Source organism: Macrobrachium nipponense, chromosome 36 (genome assembly GCF_015104395.2).
Source record: "Macrobrachium nipponense isolate FS-2020 chromosome 36, ASM1510439v2, whole genome shotgun sequence".
NCBI lineage: Eukaryota > Metazoa > Arthropoda > Malacostraca > Decapoda > Palaemonidae > Macrobrachium > Macrobrachium nipponense.
In genome coordinates, this window is record NC_087220.1 from 46,947,566 (window position 1) to 46,972,955 (window position 25,390).

General features: G+C 42.3%; 2 protein-coding genes across 3 annotated transcripts in view; one reads left to right on the forward strand and one right to left on the reverse strand.

The window, feature by feature from the left end:
* The window catches only part of LOC135203319 (uncharacterized), a 319,432-nt gene that overhangs the window by 170,357 nt on the left and 123,685 nt on the right, over positions 1–25,390 (forward strand). The window lies entirely within an intron of this gene.
* On the reverse strand, positions 1,740–19,910 carry LOC135203600 (UDP-galactose transporter senju-like). 2 transcript variants are annotated; one of them, XM_064233399.1, is made up of 9 exons: positions 19,564–19,910; positions 9,092–9,209; positions 6,410–6,456; positions 5,881–6,020; positions 5,353–5,526; positions 4,642–4,821; positions 4,270–4,413; positions 3,211–3,324; positions 1,740–2,694 (listed from the first exon to the last, which is right to left on the reverse strand). In XM_064233399.1, exons 1-9 carry the CDS (start codon positions 19,655–19,657, stop codon positions 2,662–2,664), a joined length of 1,044 nt encoding a protein of 347 aa, XP_064089469.1. In that variant the 5' UTR covers positions 19,658–19,910; the 3' UTR covers positions 1,740–2,661. The 2 variants fall into 2 exon arrangements, with proteins under 2 accessions (XP_064089469.1, XP_064089468.1); XM_064233398.1 differs by having other exon boundaries at positions 1,740–3,324.

A 25,390-nucleotide genomic window follows, 5' to 3' on the forward strand; every position in this document is an offset into this window, starting at 1 on the left:
CATTATCGTCACTCCACGGCGGGCTTATAGTTTCCCCGATTGTTTGACAGTGAATCCGCATTGCTTTCCTAATCCTGATATGCTTAAATATATTAAATATTACACTGTCTTACTAGATAAATATAATATAAAATTTAACTGCCGTATATAATGTACTACAAATGCAGTATACAGATGCAATGAAGCATACAAAAATGCATTTATTTAAAAAGGACAGCAAAACAAATATAGTCAAGAGTAAGCCTAATATTTTATGTAATAATAATGGCAATAATAATAATAATGAATAGCCTAAACATATGTGCCAACAATAACTTCCTCAGTGGGAATGTAAATCATTGACCACTGCAACATCAGATCGTTGCTTCAGTGGTAGGCTTGGAGGAATAATGGGGGCCCATTATTCCTCCAAGGTGGTAGGTGGTTAAAATCCACAAAGGGGAGGTTATTGTTAGCAATAATAATTTTAAGTAAAAAGATAATGGTGTCTGAATGTAAAGTACATTACTGAATTGTACTGACGGTAAGACAGAAAAGATACTACAAGTATAGCTTGCATTATTTGATATACTCGTAAATAATAGCGATAACATTGACAGTAATAAGAAACAAGTGACAATTTAAACGACAGCACTGGTAAAAATAAGATTAAAGTTAATTTGATTTTTGTCAGTTATTTATCTCTCCAATGCACTGATACCCGAGCCAATTTAACACGCAAAAAGAAAAAAAAAAAAATCTTCGTTATCAGACGAACTCGAAACGTTTTCATATGTAGGGTAGGCCTAAGACGACCTTACAATAAGTTTGAGCGCCTCCAACAAGCACATATGCAAGGTTATCCATATGTTTATGGATATCGAACATTAGCTAGCGTATACATATACGGTCTACAGACAAATTTTCTACTTGCCTGGAGCTGATCATTACTGCACTTACATGGAACTAGAGTACTACAGTAGTACATAGTAGCTTCACTGACTATTCGGTGTAACTAGTCGCATGGAAATAATCTGCAGCAATCACTCCAATGGTTCATGTTCAAATATTATTTCAGGAATCATTTTGAAGAACTGAAAGTCCCTGACAGTTCACTATTCCAGGGCAATATCTTTGCGTAGAGATGTCATAGATACTTTTATCTACAGTTAGGATCTCTTTAAATGCAATCTTCTTATACCAACTAACACAGACAATTTATTTTTCAAGTCAATGTAAGCTGAATGAAAAAAAAAAAAAAAAAAAAAAAACACCTTTATCAATATCGCATCATCACTGATTTTTATTAGTTACAGTTTCTCAGTGGTCATGTGAGAAATATCAGACAAATAAATATAGAATTGAATATTGAATTTAGGCCAATCACTGGGACCTATGAGGTAATTCAAAGCTTTCACAGAAATTGACAGTGAGGGGTTTGACAACCGTGCAGTTGCACTATGTTTCAATTGTTAACAAAGGGTAGGAATGAGGTACAGTAAAAGGAAGGAAAGGGGTTGCAGCTAGGGGCTGGAGGCACACTCACAAGATCCTTAAGTAATGCCTACAGTGCATCACATGAAGGACAAATACAGAAAATAGGTCAAACTTTAGATACAATAACCAAAAAACAACTTTTCCTCCGTTTTCCAGATTCACGCTCACACACACACACTTGAGGGCCGATATACTTAACTTTCTTGGTAACATACATACTGACACTCACAGTCAATCTGCTATGAAAAAAATGAAATTCCACAAGTATGTAAATTATTTATTTTTCTGTAAATGATCACATTTTTGTCAATCACCCTGAAAACACAACTATATGACTAGATATCTACAATGAAATGATGGCTTAATTGACTTCACACTTTATTCATCTGCTTCAACTTCAAAGTTTTAAAGAGATAAACTTAAGAATGTGCACACGGTCACAGTTCTGCCTGCCACACTTCTCTTGCCAGTAAGAGAAGCATGGTATTGTATCCAAGTAATACAGTACTAGCAATTGTTGGTAGAAGTTGACAGTAATGTTCTTTTGTGCTGTCCATGTGTACTCATACCCATGAACCATAAAGATTTCAAGGTTTATAGCTCAACTGTCACTATTGTAGTAATATGGAATCTGAATATATAGATAGTATTATTCCTACCTGCTCTTAACTGTAAAACATATTCAGGCTATTTAAGAATCAAGAAAACTCACCAAACAACTATATATTATATTCCTCACCCACCTAACAATTGAAAATCTTGATGGCTATCACAGCACTACAAGTTTATCCTAAAGAAGAAGACAGACGTTAAAAACTGTAAAATCTAAGTTATTCCAGAACAGCCTCTTCTATACCAAAAGACAATTTATAGTTTTCCAACTCTATAAAGTACAGATATCTGTAACTTCCCCATACATTATATTAAAAATTCTACACTTAAAATAAGCTGACTATGTCATTAAGACCTAAAACTAATGTATGACTTCACAAGCTTCAAATCTGGAGGTTTGAATCATTTTATACTAAGCAGAAACTGTAACTTGAGAGATTTGGCACCTCATTGGCCTTTTGCAATCCTACCCTCTAAAGTGCTGCACTTCAGAGTTCCAGTGTCTCAGCATTGTCTCTAAATTCCTCGTTTCCTCACGTGTGAAGGCATGAAGCACAAGGGCTGATGGCCCTCCTAAGTCAACATCTCCTTTGTGGTACGTATCCCCTGAAAGTACGAGTCTGTTAATGTAACAAAAATCTTTCACACAAGGAGATTAGACCCCCAAAATGTCACTTTACTTTTTGGTGTTGGCTTCCACCGTGTTACAGTGTCTTTGGTTTTCACAATACTGAAAAAATTGTGCAAGCTTTGTAACAGTGTGTGCTATGAAAATCTAAGCTTTTAGATAACTTTCTAAAATAACTTTCTAGACTGGCTACAAACTGTGGTATCTTAAATTATGACAATATCTAATATGCAATTTACTTTATGAACAATTTGCTTGGTAACTGTCTTCAAATTAGGTATAAAAATGAGATCTTTTTTACTATAAAAGTAAACAAAAATCACTGAATATATGTCACAAAAAACATTTAAGATCACTTGCAATCGTGCAAAACTAACTTAGTTTATTAAAGTTCAAAATTAAATCACTAAGAACTGCTCCTGAAATTAAACTTGAGTGGGAGCATTCCGAGGTAATAATTTTTCCTCGGCTTCTGAATCATGAGCTTTCTCTACCTCGTCAAGGCGTCCTCGATTAATGACAGGATTTTGTGAATACATCCAAGATGCTAAGCTCACCAAAGCAATGGCTAGAAATGTCCAACCATTAATGGGAATCCCAAAGATCACCTGGAAACAAAAGTACACTGTTACTCACAAGCGAGTGTCACTGGAAAACAAATTTTGTTGGCAGAAAAATATGAATAATCTTCATTACTGTTGATATCAATGTTGTATAACATATATTGGTCAAACATGACTGATTAGTAAGTATTCTTAACTTGCATAAAGCTCACTCAAAAGATATATACTACTTTAAATAGTAATAGTTCAACCTGATAAAATACGCCAAAATGGTGCAACTGTTAGCAGTAGCTTTCCCAATCCCCACTTGGAACTAACAGCTAACTATTTTGCTATTAAAAAACAGAGGCCAAGTATCTGAAAAAATTTTCATAGCACCATGTTGTTAGTATTTTTACTACAAGACAATTCTTCATATTTTCTCTTATCATGATCACCTATACATATACTATATATTTTTTTCTTTATGGCAATGAGTATTTTAAAAGGTTGCAGCTTTAACTTCCTAAATTCCAAAAAATATCTACTTTGCCTGCTGATGTCCTATAATCTCGTGATGCCTATTTAAGATTCATATCTGATCAATAGCTGTGACATACGTATACAACAAATATTGACAAATCACTAACAATAAGATTATAACTGATGTTCATCATAATTTAATTTCAACTCCAAACTTGGAGTTACTAGGGATTGAGAGTCACTGTTTTTTGTTAATTTCCTAAGAAAGAAATAATCCACTCACTTCAATTATTTCTAAGATTTTACCATAGTTGAGTATTCTTGTTTTCTAAACAAGAATAAAAATTTAATCAGATTGTCAGACAATTTACTTTTCTCTTGCACCAAAATGGAATAGTCAATATCTCGCACAACATGGCTCATACAATGCAATGATGGAGTGAGTACATATTCAGTGTGGGGCCAAAGACGGGATGGTGTAAGAACCCCTGGTGCTGCCCACAAGTAAATACTGCATGAAACACTTACCCATGACAAGACAGCTGTAAACACAAGTTCAAGAGCAGAGGCAAATGTTTTCAGGATGGAGTTCAGGCTGCGTAGGAAAAGACTGGTCACTATACCCACAGCTGCATTATTCAGGATGATAATGACAACAATGGGCTGCCAAATCTGAAAAGAATTGAAAAGGAAAATACTTTGAATTATGTTGGTTATACTTTTGCTCTGGGAGCACCCAAAAATATCCCAGCATTAAAATGTTACTTACTTGGGAATATCCAAAGGAAGTGCATGATAAAGAATGAACCTTTGATATGTGACCAGTTCACATACTAAACTACTATACCAAATAAAACTGTCTACAATGGTTGTCTATCATTTCAGTAGTACTATACTCACCTGGATGAGAGAAGTGTATTTAAAAGCAAATGACAGTTCTCCTCTGTACAGAAGCACAGCTAAATTACAAATAATTGAGTCAATATACATAAATATATTCTGCATCATTATGTGCACCTCTGCTCCAGTGTCTTTCAACAACTTCTCATTGTATACACCAGCTAAGCAAGAACACATGACCTGAAAAACAAAAACAGACAAACATTTACTTTTCATGAAAAGCTAAAATAAAGCACCATTTCATATTAATTTGTACTACATGCATCCAACAACCCGAATCGAAAATGAGGTAACAATGACCCCAATATAGCTAATAAAATCATGAGAAAAAGTTTAAATTCTAAAAAGACTGTATGATTAAGGCTACATAAAAAGTGCACTAATAATTAGCTTGAAAACTGATGGCTGGCAAAGAGTAAGACTGCCCCTTCCCTCCAAGAGGCATTCCCTTTTTGCCCAGTGTGTTTTCAATACTGTTTGCAAGGCAAAGGTCTCTAAAGAAAATGTGTATCTATGGAACTGCACAAGATTATCATCATGAAATTATGACAAAACAATTCTCTTTAGAAATACTGTATCAGAAAAACAAGATTCCTTTTAGCAAAAAAAAAAAAAACATTCTATCATCAAGTAAGAGTAGAGTAAGGCACAGAAAACCTAGTATATAGTTCACTGGGTAATTTAGCATTAACTGGTCAAGCGAACACATACCTGAACCATAAGAAGACCAATGTGAAGCGACAGCAAATTATCCCACAAATCTGTTGGAGGAGCCTGACTGGAGGACGACTTTTCAGAAGTGCTCAGTTGTTTCATAATGCATCCAACAGTCAAAATAATAAGGGATATCCATTGCTTTGTGCTTAACTTTTTCTTAAATATAATCTGCAAAAATAAGGAAAATGACATCTTTAATGAAAATAATGACCATCAATTTACACATTTTGAAAATTTAAAGTTTTACAGTCAAGCTCCAGAAGAATCTCTTCTATCACAATGAAAATTGTAAACTATGGTAATAATAACATTTCTCCAAGAACCAAAGCATAATTGGAGAATAAAGTTCTTCAAGTTGTGACTGCATGTCATTAATTTTCTGAGAAAAATGATGAGCAACTCAAGTGGTTCATAAAAAAACATGAGAAAAGATAACTATCCTGGCAGGAGTGTTTGATCATTTGAAAAAAATAAATAAATAAAAAATAAAGCACTTTGCACTCATTATAAGTCATAACATACCTGAAAGACAATTCCTGTTACAACAACTCTGAACTGCAGTAAGAGGAAGTAGGTTGTTGGATCGAAGGCAGCCAAGTTAACAAAAGCCAGGTTATTATAGAAGCAGTACAGCAGTGCCGGAATCATGTACAGCAACAATACTGTAAATATAGGTTTAGGAAATAGGTATACATACAGTACTTTAAATCTATATAGTATGTCCTATGACTCTAAAAAACTAACTACGCACAAAAATTTCTAGCATTTATCTAAGACAAGTTCCCTTTCACAGACACCAAAGAATACTAAAAATAATCAGCCTATCCCAAATAACTTTTCACAATAATTTATTTAGGGTGCCTGTAATTACTAATGGTTCAGATAGGTATATGCAACCTCTGTACACAGCAAAATTAAAGTATATTTGACTTTTATCATATAGATTCTGTCAGCTCCCTAAACTGTAGTGGAAAAGGATGTAGAATACTGTCACAGCAATTTGAAGCAATGGGACCCTTATAAGGAACTACTTTAAATTGACAATACATACCTCTGAAGTGCTTCTTTATCTCAGCAAAAAATGTTACGATTTTATGGCTGAAAAGAGAAGCAGAGAGAAAACTCTATAATATCACATAGTGAAACTAGGTACACTAATCTAAGAGAAATCCACCAGCATACAGTGCCCCTAAGAGGGAAACAGGTTTAAAGCAATATCATACAATATTTGTAAATTGAAATTTTATCATACACACAAGCAATCTCTTTAAAAATGTACATTATTTCTTAATTATTCATCCAAGCATAGGGCTAATTAAGAAACGACAAAATTTATGCTAATTAAACAACAGAATAATTTTATTCCATATCTGTTCTTTTTCTTTTCAGTGGGAGATTCCCTATAATGGTACAGTACTAAGCTTCACATCTGCTCAACATAAGCAAATACGTATGCTTGACCACAACTCAAAATACAATAAATAAGCATAACACATGCTATCTTCACACTTGACTTTTAAATTCAAAGCAAATTTAGAAAGCTGGCAATCTGCTAAGGCTTTACAGCACATGAAAGTTTTAATAACAAATTGTTTCTCAAAAAACAAAAACAATATTTTTCAACAGCCTGTACTTGTCTTGGATGTTTTCATACCCTCTAAATTTATATTTTGAAAGTTGTGCTCTGACAACATCAGTCCACATACTGACAGTTTCATCTTTAGGGGGCAGATCTCAGCATTCTCTTGGATACATAAATTCTGCTGTAATGTCAGCAGCAGCAGGGGAAAAATCCTGGCAGAGCAACTGGGAAAAAGTGAATGGGTTGATCTGGTGATCAGAAAATCTATCTCCTCCAGGGTATACTGTGCAAGCAGAGACCAAACCCATCAAAAGGACAGTGTGGAGTACAGGGTGAAACTCTAGATGCACTGGATGGAGAACACCAGGTGTCTGGGAGTAGCCCTGGTTGCTATCCTGTGACCATGACCACTGTTTTCACAACACACGATGAGACAACCCTGAGTTCACCCACTCACTTACTGGCTTTAAAAGCCACCAAATGAACAGTGCAAGGGCCCACTATCCCTAGGACACCCACACTCTGACTCCACTAAACAATCCAAGCTGATGTAATGCACAGAAGCATGACTGTTCTTGAGATGATCAGTAAACCAGTCTCAAGCACATCCAAGGACCTGTTGAGATAGCTCTGGGAGGTTACGATGGATTATATTCCAGGGAAATGCAGGCTCTTCCCTATATGCCTCCACATAAACATAAGCATAGGAAGAATAAAAGAAAGCCCTTCTTTAATGGGAAGTGCATGTAAGTCACTGGGCAAAACCATAGTCACACTGTGGGGACTGGGGAGATAGTAATCATGAGGGAACCCTTTCTATGGAGATCCACCATAAGCAGACTTGTAGTTATCCATACCACCTGCCACAGGGATGGGTTCTGGGATTGCCATCACTTCAAAATGAAGGGAGAAAACGGCAAGACGACTTTTTGGCCTTATTACATATGGCTGCTTTCGGGGCCTTCCTCTTTTTCTTCCATTGATCTGAAGATGCGTTAAATTAGGAAGAAGCTAAGGAGGAAGAATACAATGCATAGCAGTGATACACTGACCTCACCCAACCACAGATCCCTCTATCCTCCCCTCATCTTCTGAGGACAAAATAGAGACAGAGCTGCTTCAGCTGTAGCAACAGGAACATACATGACCATAGCACACTCAGACTCAACTAAGGTTGTAATGGTGCCATGGCTGATGTAATGAGATCCATGGAGAACAATCCAAGTGGAGGGACTTTCACCTGAACCAAATGATTCACGAAGGCATAACAAAAAGGGTTCCCCACTGATGGCTACGCGCCTTCAGCAGCTCTTCCTCCTTGGGAAGTCTCAGAGTAGTATTAGCTGATGCTGTAGAGGTGGGTGGAAGCCAAATGAGTGTAGGAGGAGATGCAAGCCCCAGTTAATAAACACAGCACAATTAGCACACAAGCAAAAAATTCAAGTGATAGTTCAGTGTGTTAGCACAGCAAGAACTCTAAAGAAAAAGTGGCACTCCTTACTAAGCAAGAGGGTGGCTCCACAGGCACTCCTCACTCATCTGCCACTACTTAATTACCTTATCATCAACCTCCAACAGACCAGACCAAAGTTATCCATAAAAAACAGATAGGTTTTTATCCCCTTAGGAAAAGACTCAGTACCATACAAGGGTCTGTACGTACATATGTGCAAATACATAAGCCTTCATTCCAAAATCATCTAAAGTAAATGAAGGTCTGATTCAGTAAATTATCTAATTTACCAGGGAATCTCCAGAATAACTTGAATGTTTTTTTATCAATAAATACCATCACTACCTAAACATGCAACAATAACTGTTAAGTGGAATGTCTAGCCACCTGAGAATGCTTAGTGATTTTCTGACAAAAATTATCAAACTCTCAATAAAAATAACAATGTTTTGAAAGTGATTTATAAATATTGGTAAAACAAATTTAAAACAATTTCAGATTGTAGAATGAAACACCTCAACAATGAAATTTACAAATATTCAACAGAAAACAAAATGCCAAAGAGTTCTCATGCAATTACATGATTAAAACTACCACACTGCTAAAACATTCTGACAATTATCATGCAGTAAAAACATTTTAGACAAATGTCACTCTAAATAAATAGCATCACTCTTGATAAATACACTGATACTTACTCTTTGATGTACAAAATGAAAGAGGCAACCAGTTTTGTTGCCTCAGTAAATAAGACAACAGTGACCGTGTTGTAACTGTAACTGTAATCTGGCCGTTGTGATGCTGTTACCATAATCCCTGAAATATAATATATATTTATATTTACTATGCATTGATATCATGTAAATGGAAAATTCCTAAAAGATATACCCTAAACATCAGAAATTAGCTACAGTGCTTACACAAATACTACAGTAATTAAGTCTTCAGAGCTAATAAACAACAAATACTACATAAATTTGACTGGTTACATACACAGTCAATATTACCTTTGGTATCTATTGCTCTTACGTTCCATTTTGTGGAAACCTGTTGGCATATTTCAAACAGTGATAACTGACACAAATGTATGCTGAAAACTTACGGAACAAATAAAGGCACTCGAGTCACAGAGGTAATTGTCATATAAATCATAAGTGAAAGGGTTAAGGAGATATATCTAGCTTAGCCTAGAGTGAAAAAATACAAAAATTAAATTATTAATTAGGCTACAGATATGAGCCTGAAGCGCTAAGTTATGCATTGGCTAGCCAACCCTAGCACCCACTGAGATTAGGCATACAGTAACCTATTACCCTAGGCTATGTGGGAATGGAATGGAATGGAATATCAAACTTAAACTAAAGGCCAAGCACTGGGACCAATAAGGTCATTCAGTGCTGAAAGGGAAATTGTGAGTTAATTAGTTTTAAAGGTGTAATGGGAGGAAAACCTTAAGGGGGTTTCACACGGTCAAACATGTTGTTCAACACGCTCATCAAACCTCCAACACAACATGCTTGAAGAGCTTTTACACGTTCAAACCAAAGAGTCAGACAGCCTCAGTCAGCACGAAGAGGAGAAGGAGCAACATGTCTCTTACCCAAGATGAGGTGGTGGCAATTGGGATAGTGATTGCGCTCAAGGAAAAGAAAAAGAAGCGGTCAACCCTTAGATCCAGGGTGGCCATTTAGAATCTTCATAAAATGACAATTTGTCCAAAATTGCATTTTTCCTAACTATACAAACCTGAGGTCCTTTTACAATAGGAAGGTACTAGCGGCAGCTGGATAGGTCGTAAGCTTCGAACAAGGGGTTCGGTAGTTAACTGCTGTCCGACGGCGCGGGCGCGCGCGACTGGGAGGTAAACAAATCACTTTTGCTTTGGCCCAAGCAAAAACTGCAGAGTGAGGGGTGGCATGAGGTGGGGCTATGTGTAAAAGGACCTCAGGTTTGTATAGTTAGGAAAAATGCAATTTTGGACAAATTGTCATTTGTTCCGACACGGCATACAGAAACCTTCGGTCCTTTTACAATAGGAAGACTCACTTCTTGGTGGGTGGAATCTGAGTCTTTTGTGAACAGACTGGTGTTCGCCCAACCTTGGAAGCCTCCCTGGTCGTAAGAGCGAGGGAGGGATCCAAGCCTCTGTCCGATTGATCGGGGTGTGCACCGCAGGATCAATGGTCAGACCTCTGGACCGAGTACTAAGAGAGAGGCATGCGTATCTCTTCGTACCAGCAATGCAAGAACTTGTTCCTGTACAGGAGCAAATATAAAGTCATGGGTTTGACTCTTGTAGGCATCCACTTCCCCCCTTGTAGAAGGAAGTGGTGGATATTTCTGCTCCTATCCCTAGTGAAAGGGATAGGATGGGCTCTTCATATAGCTCACCTGCATCTCGTCCTCATCCAGCGTAGTGACGACCATGGCCCTCTGCCCACAGGTAGAGGGGAAGGAAAAGATGGGAAGAGAGAGCCAGTCACTCACTCACTCACACTCCATCCACACAGTCACAACCAGGACTCGATGCTGTTCAGCCTGCGAGGGTCTGGGTTAGCTACACAACTTGTTGAGCAGCCACCACGGGTCCCAAGGAAAAGGTATCCAAGGACCTGTGGGCAATATCCCGAACGTAGAAGACGTAAAGGTAGTCTGGTTAGACCAGACCCCTGCCTTCAGGACCTGCGCCACGGAGAAGTTTCTTGCGAAACGCCAACGAGGGGCCAATACTTCTGACTTCGTGAGCTCTCGGACGGGACGTACGGATGTCGTCACTACCATCAGCCTCATACGCCCTCCTGATGACCTCACGCAGCCAGAATGAAAGAGTGTTCTTGGATACTTCTTTCTTGGTGACCCCGGTGCTAACGAAGAGGCGTCGACACTCAGGCCTGAGGTGTCGAGTTCTCTTCAGATAGCCGCCGTAGCGCCCTCACAGGACAAAGCAGCATCTCATCCGCATCATTATCGGTGAAGTCCATAATAGGGAGGGAATCGTGAATGACTCGAACCTGTCATCAGGGACTGAAGGGTTTCTGAGTCTTCGCAACGAAGTTCGGGACGAAATCGAGCGTCACGGATCCCCATCCCCTGGAGTGTCGTACATCATAGGAAAGACCATGAAGTTCCCCTACTCTCTTCGCCGATGCCAGGGCCAGCAAGAAGAGGGTCTTGAGGGTCAGATCCCTGTCTGACGACTCTCGGAGTGGCTCGAACGGTGTTCGAGTCAGACTCCTAAGGACGAGAGTCACGTCCCACGCAGGGGGCCTGAGTTCCCTGGGTGGGCAAGACCTTTCGAAGCTCCTCATAAGCAAGGAGATCTCGAACGAGTTCGAGATGTCCAACCCCCTCAGTTTCAGGACGAGCGCCAAGGCGGCTCTGTATCCTTTAACTGTGGGGACTGAGAGGAGCTTCTCTCAAGAAAAACGAAGAAAAAAAACGAGGAAATCCGCTACCTGCTGAAGAGTGGCTCTGAGAGGAGATAGACCCCGTCTACGACACCAACCACAGAAGACGGCCCACTTCCCCTGGTACACAGCTGCAGAGGACTGACGGACGTTCCCCAGCCATCTCTGTTGCTGCGCTACAGAGAAAAGCCTCTCGTTCGCAAGAGGATGGTGGATAACAGCCAGCCGTGAAGACGTAGGGACTGGACTGCTCGGTGGTACCGCTCGACGTGTGGCTGGGCGAGAAGGTTGTGCCAAGGGGGAATCTCTCCTCGGTTCTCCTGCGAGAAGAGCCAGCAGGTCCGGATACCAAATGGCCTGTGGCCATTTGGGAGCCACCAGGATCATCCTGAGATTCGTGACCAGCGCTCGACTGATCACCTTGCGAATCAGGCTGAACGGGGGAAAGGCATAGGCGAAGAGGTTGTCCCACGGGTGTTGAGCGTCCTCTGCAGCTGCCCATGGGTCCGGCACGGCCGAGAAGAACACCTGGAGCTTCCTGTTGTGCCGGGTGGCGAACAGATCCACGACTGGTCGCCCCCACAGGTCGAAGAGCTTCCCGCCACGTCCTGGTGTAGAGACCATTCGGTCCCTATCACCTGATCCCGACGGCTGAGCGTGTCTGCTACTACATTCCTCTTCCCTGGAATGTAGCGTGCCGACAGCTCTATTGAGTGTGCCTGAGCCCACTCGTGCACCTGCCGAGTCAACTGGTACAACGGGAGAGACCACTAGGCCCCCCTGTTTTGTTGACGTAAGCCACCACCGTGGTGTGTCGCACATCAACACCACTGAGTGTCCCATCAAGCGGTCCTGAAACTCTTGGAGAGCGAGGAACGCTGCTTGAGTTCCAGAACATTGATGTGAAGGTGCTTGTCGTTCTCGTCCCACACTCCTGAAGTCAGCAACTCCTCCAGGTGTGCGCCCCATCCCTCGGTCGATGCGTCTGAGAACAGCTGCATGTCCGGGGGGGGAGTGCGCAGTGGCACTCCTCTTAAGAGGTTCCTGTCGTCGAGCCACCAGGCTAGGTCCTGCCTCACCTCCTGTGTCAGTGACACTGGAAAGCTTGGGGGATCCGTCGCCTGTGACCAACTCTCCTTTAGTCTCCACTGAAGAGACCGCAGGTGAAGACGCCCATGAGGGACTAACTTCTCGAGTGACGACAGGTGTCCGATGACGACTTGCCATCGCTGAGCTACCTGTTCCTGCCGAGACAGGAACTGGGTTGGCTGCCTCCCTGAATCTGCTGATCCGCGAGTCTGCGGGGAAGACTCGCCCTGCTTACAGTGTCGATCAGCATACCCAGGTACTTTCATCCTCTGCTTGGGGCTCGAGATCGGACTTTTCGAAGTTCACAACGATCCCAGATCGCGACAGAACTCGAGCAGTCGATCCCTTTGTCCTGTAGCAACTGCGAGCGGGAGCTCGCCAGGACTAACCAATCGTCGAGATACCTCATCAGACGTATCCCGTGCGAATGGGCCCAAGCAGACATCAGAGTGAACACTCGTGTGAACACCTGTGGGCGGTTGAGAGACCGAAGCACAGTGCCCTGAACTGGTACAGCCGTCCCGTCGAGGAATGAGCAGGAGGTACTTTCTGGAGGACTGATGAATGGGTATTTGGAAATACGCATCCTTCAAGTCCACTGAAAGCATGAAATCGTTCTCCCTGATGGAGTCGAGCACTGAGCGTGCCGTCTCCATCGTGAACCGGGTCTGGCGCGAACAAACCGGTTCAGGGGAGAGAGATCTATCACCGGGCGCCAGCCTCCCGTAGACTTTTCCACAGAAGAGTCGACTGTAAAAGCCCGGTGACTGATCCGTGACGATCTCTACAGCTCTCTTGCTCAGCATGGTCTTGATCTCCTGTCTGAGTGCTACGTCCTTCGATGACCCTGAACGTACGACTGCTGTTGGACCGGGTTGGAGGTGAGGGGTGGCCGAGATTCGAAGGGTAATAGATATCCCTCCCGAAGGACATCTACAATCCAGGTCTCGGCGCCGTAGCGCTGCCAAGTTGCCCAATGGCTGGCCAGGCACCCCCCCACTTCCGGCAGCAGGTGAGGGGGAACGCCGTCCCTAGCGTTTCCCCCCTTTCTTCGATTCTTCCCAGAGCCTCCACGGGATGAGGAGGGCTGGGAGGAGGGCTGGTACGGCTCCCCTTCCCCGCTAGAAGTCGAAGAAGACAGAGTCATTCCTCGGGGCTTCGACGCAGCAAACCGTCTTAGCAGCCGAGGAAGCGCTAGCCGAGCTCTTAGACTTGGCCGCAGTCCGAGGCTGCCCAGAAGCCTTCGAGACTGCCTGGTGAACCAGACGGTCACTGTCATCAGTGCGCCGTCTGTCCACCGCAGCGTCCACCATCTCTCCTGGGAAGAGAGACGTGGAACTCCGTAGAGGTCCGTTTCGAAGCCCCCCCCAACGCCGCCTCACGCCCGGCCGCCCTGGAAACCCGAGTAAGGACAGCGTCCCTTCGTCGGAGAACCAGGTTGGCCCACAGGTTCACCGTCTGGTGGGCAAGGAAGGAGATGGCTCTTCCCCAGACTGGCAAAGTCTCCCTGAAGGCCGAGTCCTCTTCGGGTAGAAATTCCCCCGGGGTTGGCTGCGACCTTAGCTACTGTGAGGGACCACAGATCTAGCCAGGAGACGGCCTGGAAAGCTGCCATGGCGGTAGATTCCAGGCCTAGTGCCTCTTGCTGCGAGAACCACAGGTTTCTCGGACAGGAGCTGTTGTAGAGACACACCCGGAGTCAGCCTAGCTAACTCCAGGGTTGACTGTATTTTGGGCGGCATCGGGTCCTTCAGTATGGCACACGTAAAACCGCCGCTGTCGTAGCAGAGGAGTTGGAAGCAGCTTGTTCGACCTGCCAGACTTGAGCGAACCGTCTTCCCCGCCCGGAGACCAAGCGATTCAACCTGGTCTAGCACTGAGTCCGCAAGCTGTGAACGCCAAAAACGGCAAACCCACCGTCGGTCTGGGTTCCCTCTTCGTGGGCCCCAGAACGACTCGAGCCGGGACGTGGGCTCGGATGGTGGGAGCGGCGATCCTTCCCCGAGGTCGTTGTGCTGACGAATCAGCGCAATAACCTCGGCAAAGTTCCTCTGGATCTCGGGCGTGATAGCATCCTGTGGAGTCGGACCGTCCAGTCCCTCAAACAGGAGCATCTCCCGAGACCCTCCTCCCTCAAGGAGAGGAGCAGCGACAGCCCCCTCTCGGTCTCCTCCAACCACCTGTGCGTACGACCTGGCTGGTCCGAGAACCCGAGCCCGGTACGTACGACGACGTGGCGGGATCCTGAGGGACGCACCCCTCACGATCACTCCTCAATACCTCGCCCCTCCCGGTGTAACCCGAGGAGGTTGAAGGTATAGGAGAGGCAGACCTGACGCTCCCTCCTCGCTCGCTGGCAGAACCAGTGGGCTTGGAGGACTGCAGGCGATCGCCAACCCGCGGTGGTGATCGAGCTGCAGACCTAGTCGAGCCGTCTCGCTGTGGAGAACGGCTGGACCGAGAACAGCGGCCCCGGTCTCGTGTGTCAGAGGAGCTGGTGCTGGTCGCCGTACCCGATCGCTCTCTGCGAGAGCGACGGTCAGGCGACCGGCGAGCTCCACTGTCACTGTGAGATCGGTGCGTATCCTCACGGTGCGTCAGTTCGCTGGTACCAGCCGAGGCTGGTGCCGGCGAACGGGGGGACCTCTTCCCAGCCTCAGCCCGTGGCCGGTCATGGACCGTCACGTCCGCCCGGGTAGCCAGCCGCTCGCCGTGAGAGCGAGAGCTGGTCTGGTGAGAGTCGCGTGAGCGGCTGTCACCAGTCTTCCGCTCCGTGCCGTGAACCTGACGCTGAGCGGACTCAGAGGTCTGGTTCCTGGCTGCACGGTCGCTGGTAGGCGACCGTACACTCGGTACCTCTCGCGAACGAGCGGCCGAGCCGGATCCTGCTGCTGTGGCCGAACCACTAACAGCAGGTGAGGAAGTGCCGGTGTTAGCCGGCACCCCTCTGGTCCCCGTAGTCTTCTTCCTTGCGGGAGAAGAGACGGGTCCTGTTCCCGAAGGAGCAGGGCGACCAGCGGAAGAACCCCCCGTCTCACCAGAGCGAGACGGGCCCTTAGAAGCTCCCGAAGGAGACTTCTTAGGGGGGGGGGGAGAGGCGACCTTCTTCTTCTTAGGCGGGGGAGCCTTAGAAGAAGAAGGGGAAGAGGCGGCAGACGACGACCGACGACGAAGGAAGACGATGAAGACGACGACGACACCTTCCTCCTCTTCTTCTTCTTCTTCGTCAACCTCCTCAGGACCGACGTCAGATCTGTCATCCAGGACGGAGCCGGGGCTGCTGTTGCCGAAGCAAACAGGGCCCGGACGTACCTGTCCGAACAGACCAGCATCGGGAGCAGCGGCGCCAGGAACAGGAACAACATCAGCAGGTGCGAGCATCACAGGAACGGCAGTCGAGACGGCAGGAACAGGAACAGCAGCGGTGGTCACGGCAGGTACGGCAGACTGTGTGGGCGGTACAGATGGTCGAACCAGCGGCACAGACGTCATCGGTACCGGTGGGGGAGGTCCAGGGGCGAGCTCTTCGGGCACATGAAGTCCGGTCGCGGCAGCACGGCAAACCCAGGTGGCGGCATCACACTCCCCCGAGTTACGGCGACTGGCCCCTGCACCGATGTTGTGGGTGTTACAGAGACCGCGTGCTGGGTGTACACCAGGTGAGGAGGTGACGCGTAGCCGGGTGTTGTCAGGGTCGTGGTGGTGGTTGTGACCGTTGCATGAGTAACCGCCACGGAGCCAGCGAGATGATAGAGCAGCCCCTGGACACTCGGCACGCCCTGCAGCCCCAACGATGCCCACACCTGTCCGAGGTCATCCTTCACGGCAACCGCACCTGAGGAGGCAAAAGTCGGGTGATTAGAAGGATCCTCTACCCGCTCGCGCGAAGACGAGCGGATAGAGGACCCAGAATACAACTCTACGTCAGGGTATCTAGCGCCCTCCTCCACACTCGACACGTCAGGAGAGGAGAAGGACCTAGACACCCCCCCCGAAGGGGAAGGCGCGAGACGTGGAAGTTGAGCGGGCGGCAGGAAAGAAGACGAAGTGTCCGTCACCAAAGGAGTCGCGGGAGAGCTTTCCGACGACTCCTTTGCAGGCCTTCGCTTCTTCCTGCCCTCATACAAAGTCCACTGCGCCTCCGACCAGTCATTACATACATTACAGGGCTCGGCCCGGGTGCATTCGCGCCCCCGACACCGAGCACACAAAATATGAGGGTCAATCTCCGGGAATGATCTGAACTTCCCGCATTTGCGCCCTTCGATACCCGGGCAAAGTCTCCTTGGGGTAGCGAGGCGAGGAGATTCCATCATTATTCACTTGAAAGCTGTAATTAATATGTAAAGAGAGAATAATTGTACTTACAATACTCTTTCATACACAATTACAACCAAACTTAGAAAGCAAACGACGAGCAGCGGGCAGAGAGCGAACACACACGTCCATCCACTGTGAGGCCGAAAGCAAAAGTGATTTGTTTACCTCCCAGTCGCGCGCGCGCGCCTGTCGGACAAGCAGTTAACTACCGAACCCCTTGTTCGAAAGCTTACGACCTATCCAGCTGCCGCTAGTACCTTCCTATTGTAAAAGGACCGAAGGTTTGTATGCCGTGTCGGAACAAATAATATGTTGTAATCCAGATTTGTATGAATTTGCAAATTATTTTAATAAGAAGTCAGGAAACAAAGTGACCATAAAGCTAATTAACATCATCTACCCAATGCCAAAGAATAAATAAATAAATGCACAAATAAATAAATAAATAAATAAATACATAAATAAATAAATGTATGAAAAAATAAACAATTAAGTAAATAAATGAGGTAAAATACATAATTAGACAGATGTATAGATAGATAGGTAGATAGATAGATATATAGATAGATACACAAAGCAATAAAACCACACAACTCAACCTTTCATCAACACAATCCAAATTTGATGTACTTTCTCTTGGCAACTCTTGGTCACCAATGAACATCAAGTCTCCAAAATACCAAAGAGTGGGTGTGTATATGTCTTCAGGTGATTTGCCAGACTTCTTGGAGCTTTCAAGTTTTCATAGCTCTCTTCTGAAGGAACTACGAAGACAGTTGATTTTTTTGGTCACATCCTGCTTTGTGCACTAAGGGTCAAGTTCTCTTAGTTTTGCATGTCATTCCTCGATACCCATATTTCTTAAATTCTTATTAGAATAATCTTTAGATTTTACCTTCCACGGTGCTTGGTGTTTCCTATATATTTCTATGAAATCAACTGTAATTTCTCTTTCTTTGTCTTTAATGATGCACACATCACTCATGTTGTAATTTTACTTGGAAATAGCAAAGTCTCTTTGTCAGTGGAGGAGCTGCTTAAAGATGATACCACCTCGAGAATTGAATAAGTATGATGTTTGGAGACTAATACTTGTTCAGACGTTCAGACTTTAAACACGAACTGGCAAGCTACGCCCACAAAAGTCAGACCAGATCAGACATCCTTCCAACTCATTCAAACACGTTGGTCCAACATGTTTACCCCTTTCACACGTTCAAACATACTCTCAAACATCATTGTGTCAAATGTGTTCATGAACATGTTTGACCGTGTGAAACCCCCTTTAGAGTTGCACTAGGAAACAATTGTGAGGAGTGGAGAGTACCTACAATGGAAGAGAATGAATGGGGTGCAGTAAAAGGAACAAAAGAGATTGCAGTTAGGGGGCAAAGAGCCAGTGATACAAAGAACCTTAAGTAATGCCAACAGTGCAGCATGTCAGATGCAGACAGCACTAACCCACTAGGACGTGGACTCTATGGGGACCCTAATAACAATTTAAATATAGGTAAGCTACCCTAGAGTGGTTGCAATCTGGATACCTACGACTACCACAGCCTGCAAAATCAGACGTAAATACAGGGTGTTCATAAAGTCCCACCACTCTGAGCAATAAATACTTGTAATGGTACTGGGACTTTAAGGACACCCTGTATGAATTCATAGGGTAAAATACTGAATGGCCGGCCTCTACCCTTGCATGACCACCTTCCCAAAAATTGGAAATTATGGCCTTAATTTGTGACTTGGGAGAAAAAACTTAGTACTTCAATAGGAAAGCAGAGGTCTCGAGGTGTTGCTTCGACGGACGCTGGCTCTTGACTAATGTCTATCCTGAGTTACAGGACGTGTTAAAAGTACTTTTTCGGGAAGGTCGCCGCACTACAACACAGGTCTGCCATTCGGAATTTTACCCTATAGGTATCTGTCTTTAAATTGGTAATTCGAGGGAATAACTCCGCACGGACAGCAAGGAATGCTCCCACGAATATGACAGCCATCAGGGATTGGGATGTCAAATGTATTTCGCTGAGTTTATACTGGCCCCTGGAGGGTTAGTAATTTACCAAAAATAACGGTAAATTTTAATAAGCAACCCAAATACTATAAGGAACTGTAATTTCCAAAGAAATATCCGACGCAGAGTTATTACCTAGATTTACCAAATTGAGCTACAAGTTGCGTATCCTGCCTACAAGGGCCTACTACTTATTGGCCAGTAGGTAGGTAGAAGGTAACTACCTAGGTAGGCTACGCTCCTTGCCTACCCTACCCCTCGGGAATCTAACTATAAGAGGTAGAAGCTAATTACACAATTTCCATATGCCAAATAAACAGGAAAATACGCAGACCTTGGAAAATGAAACACATCATGTAGGTGACAAAAATGACGAAACTCCATCTCGTCGGGAAGAGGGCTTGCCAGTTGACGCCTCCCTCAGCCATCGTCCCTCTCTCTCTCTTTCTCTCCCGAGCGGCACAATTAAAACGAAGTCTGACCAAGCCTTGTAGACGTGGACATCATGACGGCTGCAGCACCAGTTCTCTAAAAGCGTGACGATAAAAAACGGCACCTTAACACCTGAGTCATAATCTTATCTATTGGACTTTTTTTTGTTTACTTTACACTGCAATGTTTATGTTATCGGCGACGTTCCGTGTCGACGGCTCCCTTGTGCGCCACGGACTTAGTGATGACTGATGATACGTGTTAGGTGATCCCTTTCCTGTCAACTGCGCATGCTCAATCGAGTACGAAGTCATTCGTTCTGGGGAATCCCTAATTTTCCTGTGAATAATGTTTAATGTTATTATCAATAATAAAATCTCAGTCATTCACTCTGTATATATACGAATCACTGAAGAACCTAGGAAGGAAAGTACCATTATGCCTTGGAAATATTAAGAGATAGATGTCATTATCTTTGACAGTTCGTGATTGTCAGCTTGCCAAAAAAGAATTAACATCAATATGCAGATGTGTGAAGAAGAAGAAGAAGAAGAAGAAGAAGAAGAATGCCATATTAACTGAATATACTCATAAAAGAATCCACACGACCAAAAATGCTCATCAAATGTAAGGGAAAACTAGAACAAAATTGTTCGACTTTTCCTACTGTTATACAGGGGTCCAATTACGAGGAAAAACCCTCAATATTCTTGAACGAGGAAATTCCGCTAATTTAAACAGGCATTTGCTTTTTTTTTTATTTAGAAACGAATACAATTGAAAAATTTACTCACTTATGTGATGATTGTCGACTGATTTGCTTATCTATATATTTTACGAATGCACTGGTCATGTCACCACAATGCTAGTCTCATATTATCTACAGTGGTTAGCTAAGCATTACAGGATTTACAGATCTATCATCTTGACGCGTCATAATATCTCTCTGTGTATCTGTGTCTGCGTGTGTTAGGCTGTACCAGGGCCCATTTTTTTCTTTCTTTCTTTATTTTGCCGTATATCTCCCCCGGCGTAGCAGCTGTAATTTAACATTCCCTTTGAATATGGCTGTAATTTTCGTTTGTTTGTGTTGTTTCACTGTTTTCTCGAAGCCAACCAAACCAGTCTTTCAAATTCTGCCATATGTTACTGCCGCTTATCCCAAGATCTGAGGATTGTTGGTGTGTCAATCAAGTGTGCTGGCTTGTCAAATACCGTATATACGTCAATGAAACTTGTAGCAAACCTCAGCTGACTAACGTACGTGGCAAAGATAAACCGCTCCATTCATGAATGACAGCAAATATATCAGGTCTATTTACTTGCAAGACCCAGTATATATATATAATATATATATATATATATATATATATATATATATATATACACACACACACACACACACACATATATATATAGCTATATATATATATTATACTAATATATATATACATATAAGTCTATATAAGTCAATCTATAAGTCTATTATCGCTTAATAAATTCCCCCTCGGTTAAACATATAAGAAAATATATTAATTCCGAGGTAGAGCGAATTAGATATTAAAGGACATTTGTAGTTCGAGATATATATATATTATTATATATATATATATATTATATAATAAAAAAATTATTAAAATATATATATATATATATATATCTCGAACTACAAATGTCCTTTAACATCTAATTCGCTCTACCTCGGAATTAATATATTTTCATATATGTTTAACCGAGGGGGAATTTATTAAGCGATAATAGACTTATAGATTGACTTATATAGACTTATATGTGTGTGTATATATTATTTATATATATGATTATATATATATTAATATAATATATATATATATATATACATATAAGGGAAAGAAGTACATCTCAGGTAGTCCTCCAAATACATTTACTGCGACGTTTCAAAACACAAGGGTTTCATCTTCAAGCTATAGGCCTATAAGACAAATGAGAATAAAATTAACATTAAAAGCGCTAAAATACAAATACAAGACATATAATACATCATTAATAACGAATTTAAAACTATTTATAGCAGAACCAATCCTCAAAAGAGAAAGGAAGGACGAAAGTCAGAAGGAACAGACCAGAAATGACCAAATAAAGCCAACAGGCAAAAGCTCACGTAAAGTCAAGAGTTGTCGAGGACGACAGCTAAGTGTTCAATTGAGGAACAAGTTGTTCAATAAACAAGGGACTCCATGATTGTCAACAATTAGCCACTCGGGGCCCGTCCCAATATTTAAAAATTTTTGTATTGTATATTATGTTTGCATTTATTGGAGGTGTTGTTTAATGTTAGAAAACTCAGGATTAGCCAGTTTGCTACCAATTCCATAGCTATGACCCTTATGGCAATCAATTCTGATCCTTCTGCGAGGATTCCACGTAGGACCTTTGTTTACCTCTGTGGTAGTTAAACTTGTATACAACACATGAGGTCATCAAAGGGTCAAATAAGTTTATCCTTGAATTTAAACAAACTACCCAAACTAAATAGATAGATTGCTCTGTTACTAGTGACCACCTAATCTTAGAATGACTTATATATATATATATATATATATATATATATATATATATATATATATATATATATACATATACATGAAAATCACGGTAAATGCATGTGACTTCAGCGAATACCACAGAAATCGACAGGCAGAAGAAGGTCATTACCAAGCACTTTCTCCTGTTTATTCAGTCATTGTGGCCCAACGATGTCTGAATAAACAGGAGAAAGTGCTTGGTACTGACCTGTCTGTCATTATATATATATAGAGCGAGAGAGAGAGAGAGAGAGAGAGAGAGAGAGAGAGAGAGAGAGAGAGAGAGAGAGAGAGACTTGTGCTGCGTTGAATTTCAAAAAATTCTTTTCCAACGACATTATAACCTATTTCTATATTCATTGCTGGCCATTGCACAGTTACTGCCATTTTTTATGGCCTGAATGTCATATAAATACTATATATATATTATAATAATATGTTAGCATATATTATATACTCATATATATTTCCTAAACATTTATATATATATATATATATATATATATATATATACATATATATATATTATATATATATATATATATATATATATATATATATAATACTACATACATACATACATACATAATATATATATATATATATATATATCATATATACTATACTATATATATATATATATATATATATATATACATACATACATACATACATACTTTCATTTATTAAAGCACTAAATAAGAATGGCTTGAAGAATCATCGCATAGATTTATATACTTTCTGCATCCACTGAACTTGAGCAAGCAGTGTGTTTATAATGAAGTTACAAAATTATTTATGTAATTGTGTGTGTGTGTTAAGAAGTGTTCTTGGCGAAGACTCCTCCACATATCTGTTGGTTTAACCGCGAGCATGATTTGAATTGGGAACGTTCAGTACACACTGCTGTTTGAGCAGGTGCCCCCGCTTGAAAGTACGTATTACCACACCATCTAAATCTTGTTAAGTCCATTGACGACTCGAGCACAAGATAAATCCAAATTAGTCGGTCAGGTTCGATGTGACCTGTTTATGCGATATATAGAGCTTGTTACTAAACCCAAATAGATGGCCTTTCTATTGAATATGAGGCCACTTGTTGTGGCTTGTATATAGCCTTGTTGTTGGGGTATGGGTGGGACTAGGTTTAAGAGAGATTTTGCATGCTTGTGGAGGTAGCTGTTATTGCGTCTTGCTTGTAATTTAATGGACACCGCCAGATCAACAACAGCTTGAGTGAACCCCCGGTAAGTAAAAATGAAGGTATAGTTGCCTTACTTTAAAAAAAAATAACTGCAGAGAACTGCCTGCATACACCACTGCCCGATGAAGCAACGATAGTCAATGCAAAGAGAAAAATATGTTGGGGGTTTCGATCACGTAACTTATTAGGTGCGTGACGACCATGCCGTGAGGAGAAAGGTCCTATAAATGGATTTTAGGGTTTAATAATGATTTTTCTTTAGTACAACGTATGAAGATCGAGACCTTTATACCTTTTATGAGCGCGAAATGACAGGACTATCGTGCTGGTCGAATATAAATAAGCTGAGAGTACGAACACAATAATCATACAGCATAAATATGTCTGTCCCAATGAACCTTGCGTGTTGATAGAGTCCTAATTTGCATTAATATGAATGTCTGCCTATTTTGAATGATACTAACACTAGAATGAACGCCCCAACAGCACTGTTAAGAGTTGGTAATGAATATGAATCATTCAAAATGAAGATCACACAGGAGCCTAAGGACATGAATTAAGGTCAGTGGTCGGTTATTGGCCTAAAACTAAGTCACAGGCTTTGATGTGTCGTGCATCCATTATTTTTAATGGGTTTCTGAAGAGAGAGAGAGAGAGAGAGAGAGAGAGAGAGAGAGAGAGAGAGAGAGAGAGAGAGAGAGAGAGATAACGCGTAAGACTAAGTTCACAATCATAGACAAAATGGGATACTAGATTACGCTTCCGGTAAAACTTAAGCGTCCTTACAATTCAAAATGTGTTTTAAATAAGATACTACCACCGGTAAAATACAGATAAAAATAAAATGATAACAAACCACTTTAACAGCTCATATATACAAAATAAAAAGGAGTTGAAAAAACTAAGCAATAAAGTACCCAGGCTCCAAGATTAGGTACACCTATTATCTGTAACCGATCTTTGGTGTAATTTCTAAAAATAAAATGGCTTCAAACGTAGTCATAAAAAAACATAAAAAAAAGCTTACACCTGTTAATGCAGCGATGGCAGGTGTCCCAATTTTTTGTGCAACGAGCGTCCATCTAGTCAGGTGTTCCATTTTTGTCTCTACCCCCACCCCCCAACCCTCCCCCTCTCTTTAGTGAGAGATTGCCGCTAGATCTAAGTTCCTGTAGTGTGTTGCAATTTCTAGGACACTTTTTTTTCTGTAGATGGGAGGTATAAGCATTAACGGACAACCAGTACACCACAGTCAACTAACTATCAGGCTAACATACATTTTCAACAAGTATTTCATAAGGAGGCTACCAGCCCCACGTCCTCCATTATGGCTATGATTCACTGCATTAGACTTTGGTCTACAGGAGCACCAGAGTATTTAACTGAAACTGGGTATATAGTGCTTAGCCTTTTACACACACACACACACAGATATATATATAGTATATATATATATCTATATATATAATATATATATATATATATATATATATATATATATTGTGACAAAGTGCCAAGTATCTGGTTACCACACTTACCATTCATTAATTGTTACCTCACAAAAGCCAGACACCTGAACCCTCATCACAGGTACTAAACGACTGAATACTCTAAAGGCAACAGTGATCCCTTAACAACTTACCAGTATTGCAGAAAATCAGACTAAGTTCATCAAAACAGGTGTGAGGTAATCGTGTAAGTAATTAAATTAATCAAAGGGCATCACTCCATCAACAACATGACAATTTGTCCAAAATTGCATTTTTCCTAACTATACAAACCTGAGGTCCTTTTACAATAGGAAGGTACTAGCGGCAGCTGGATAGGTCGTAAGCTTTCGAACAAGGGGTTCGGTAGTTAACTGCTTGTCCGACAGGCGCGCGCGCGCGACTGGGAGGTAAACAAATCACTTTTGCTTTTGGCCCAAGCAAAAACTGCAGAGTGAGGGGTGGCATGAGGTG

Bases quoted from the DNA above. Each gene is read 5' to 3' on its own strand.
- LOC135203600 (XM_064233398.1), bottom strand. From the start codon at position 19,657: ATGGCTGAGGGAGGCGTCAACTGGCAAGCCCTCTTCCCGACGAGATGG. The intron at 9,210-19,563 runs GTCTGCGTATTT...ATTATATTTCAG, and splicing joins GATGTGTTTCATTTTCCAAG to GGATTATGGTAACAGCATCA. The intron at 4,822-5,352 runs GTATGTGTTCGC...TTTGTTTTTCAG, and splicing joins TTGGTCTTCTTATGGTTCAG to GTCATGTGTTCTTGCTTAGC.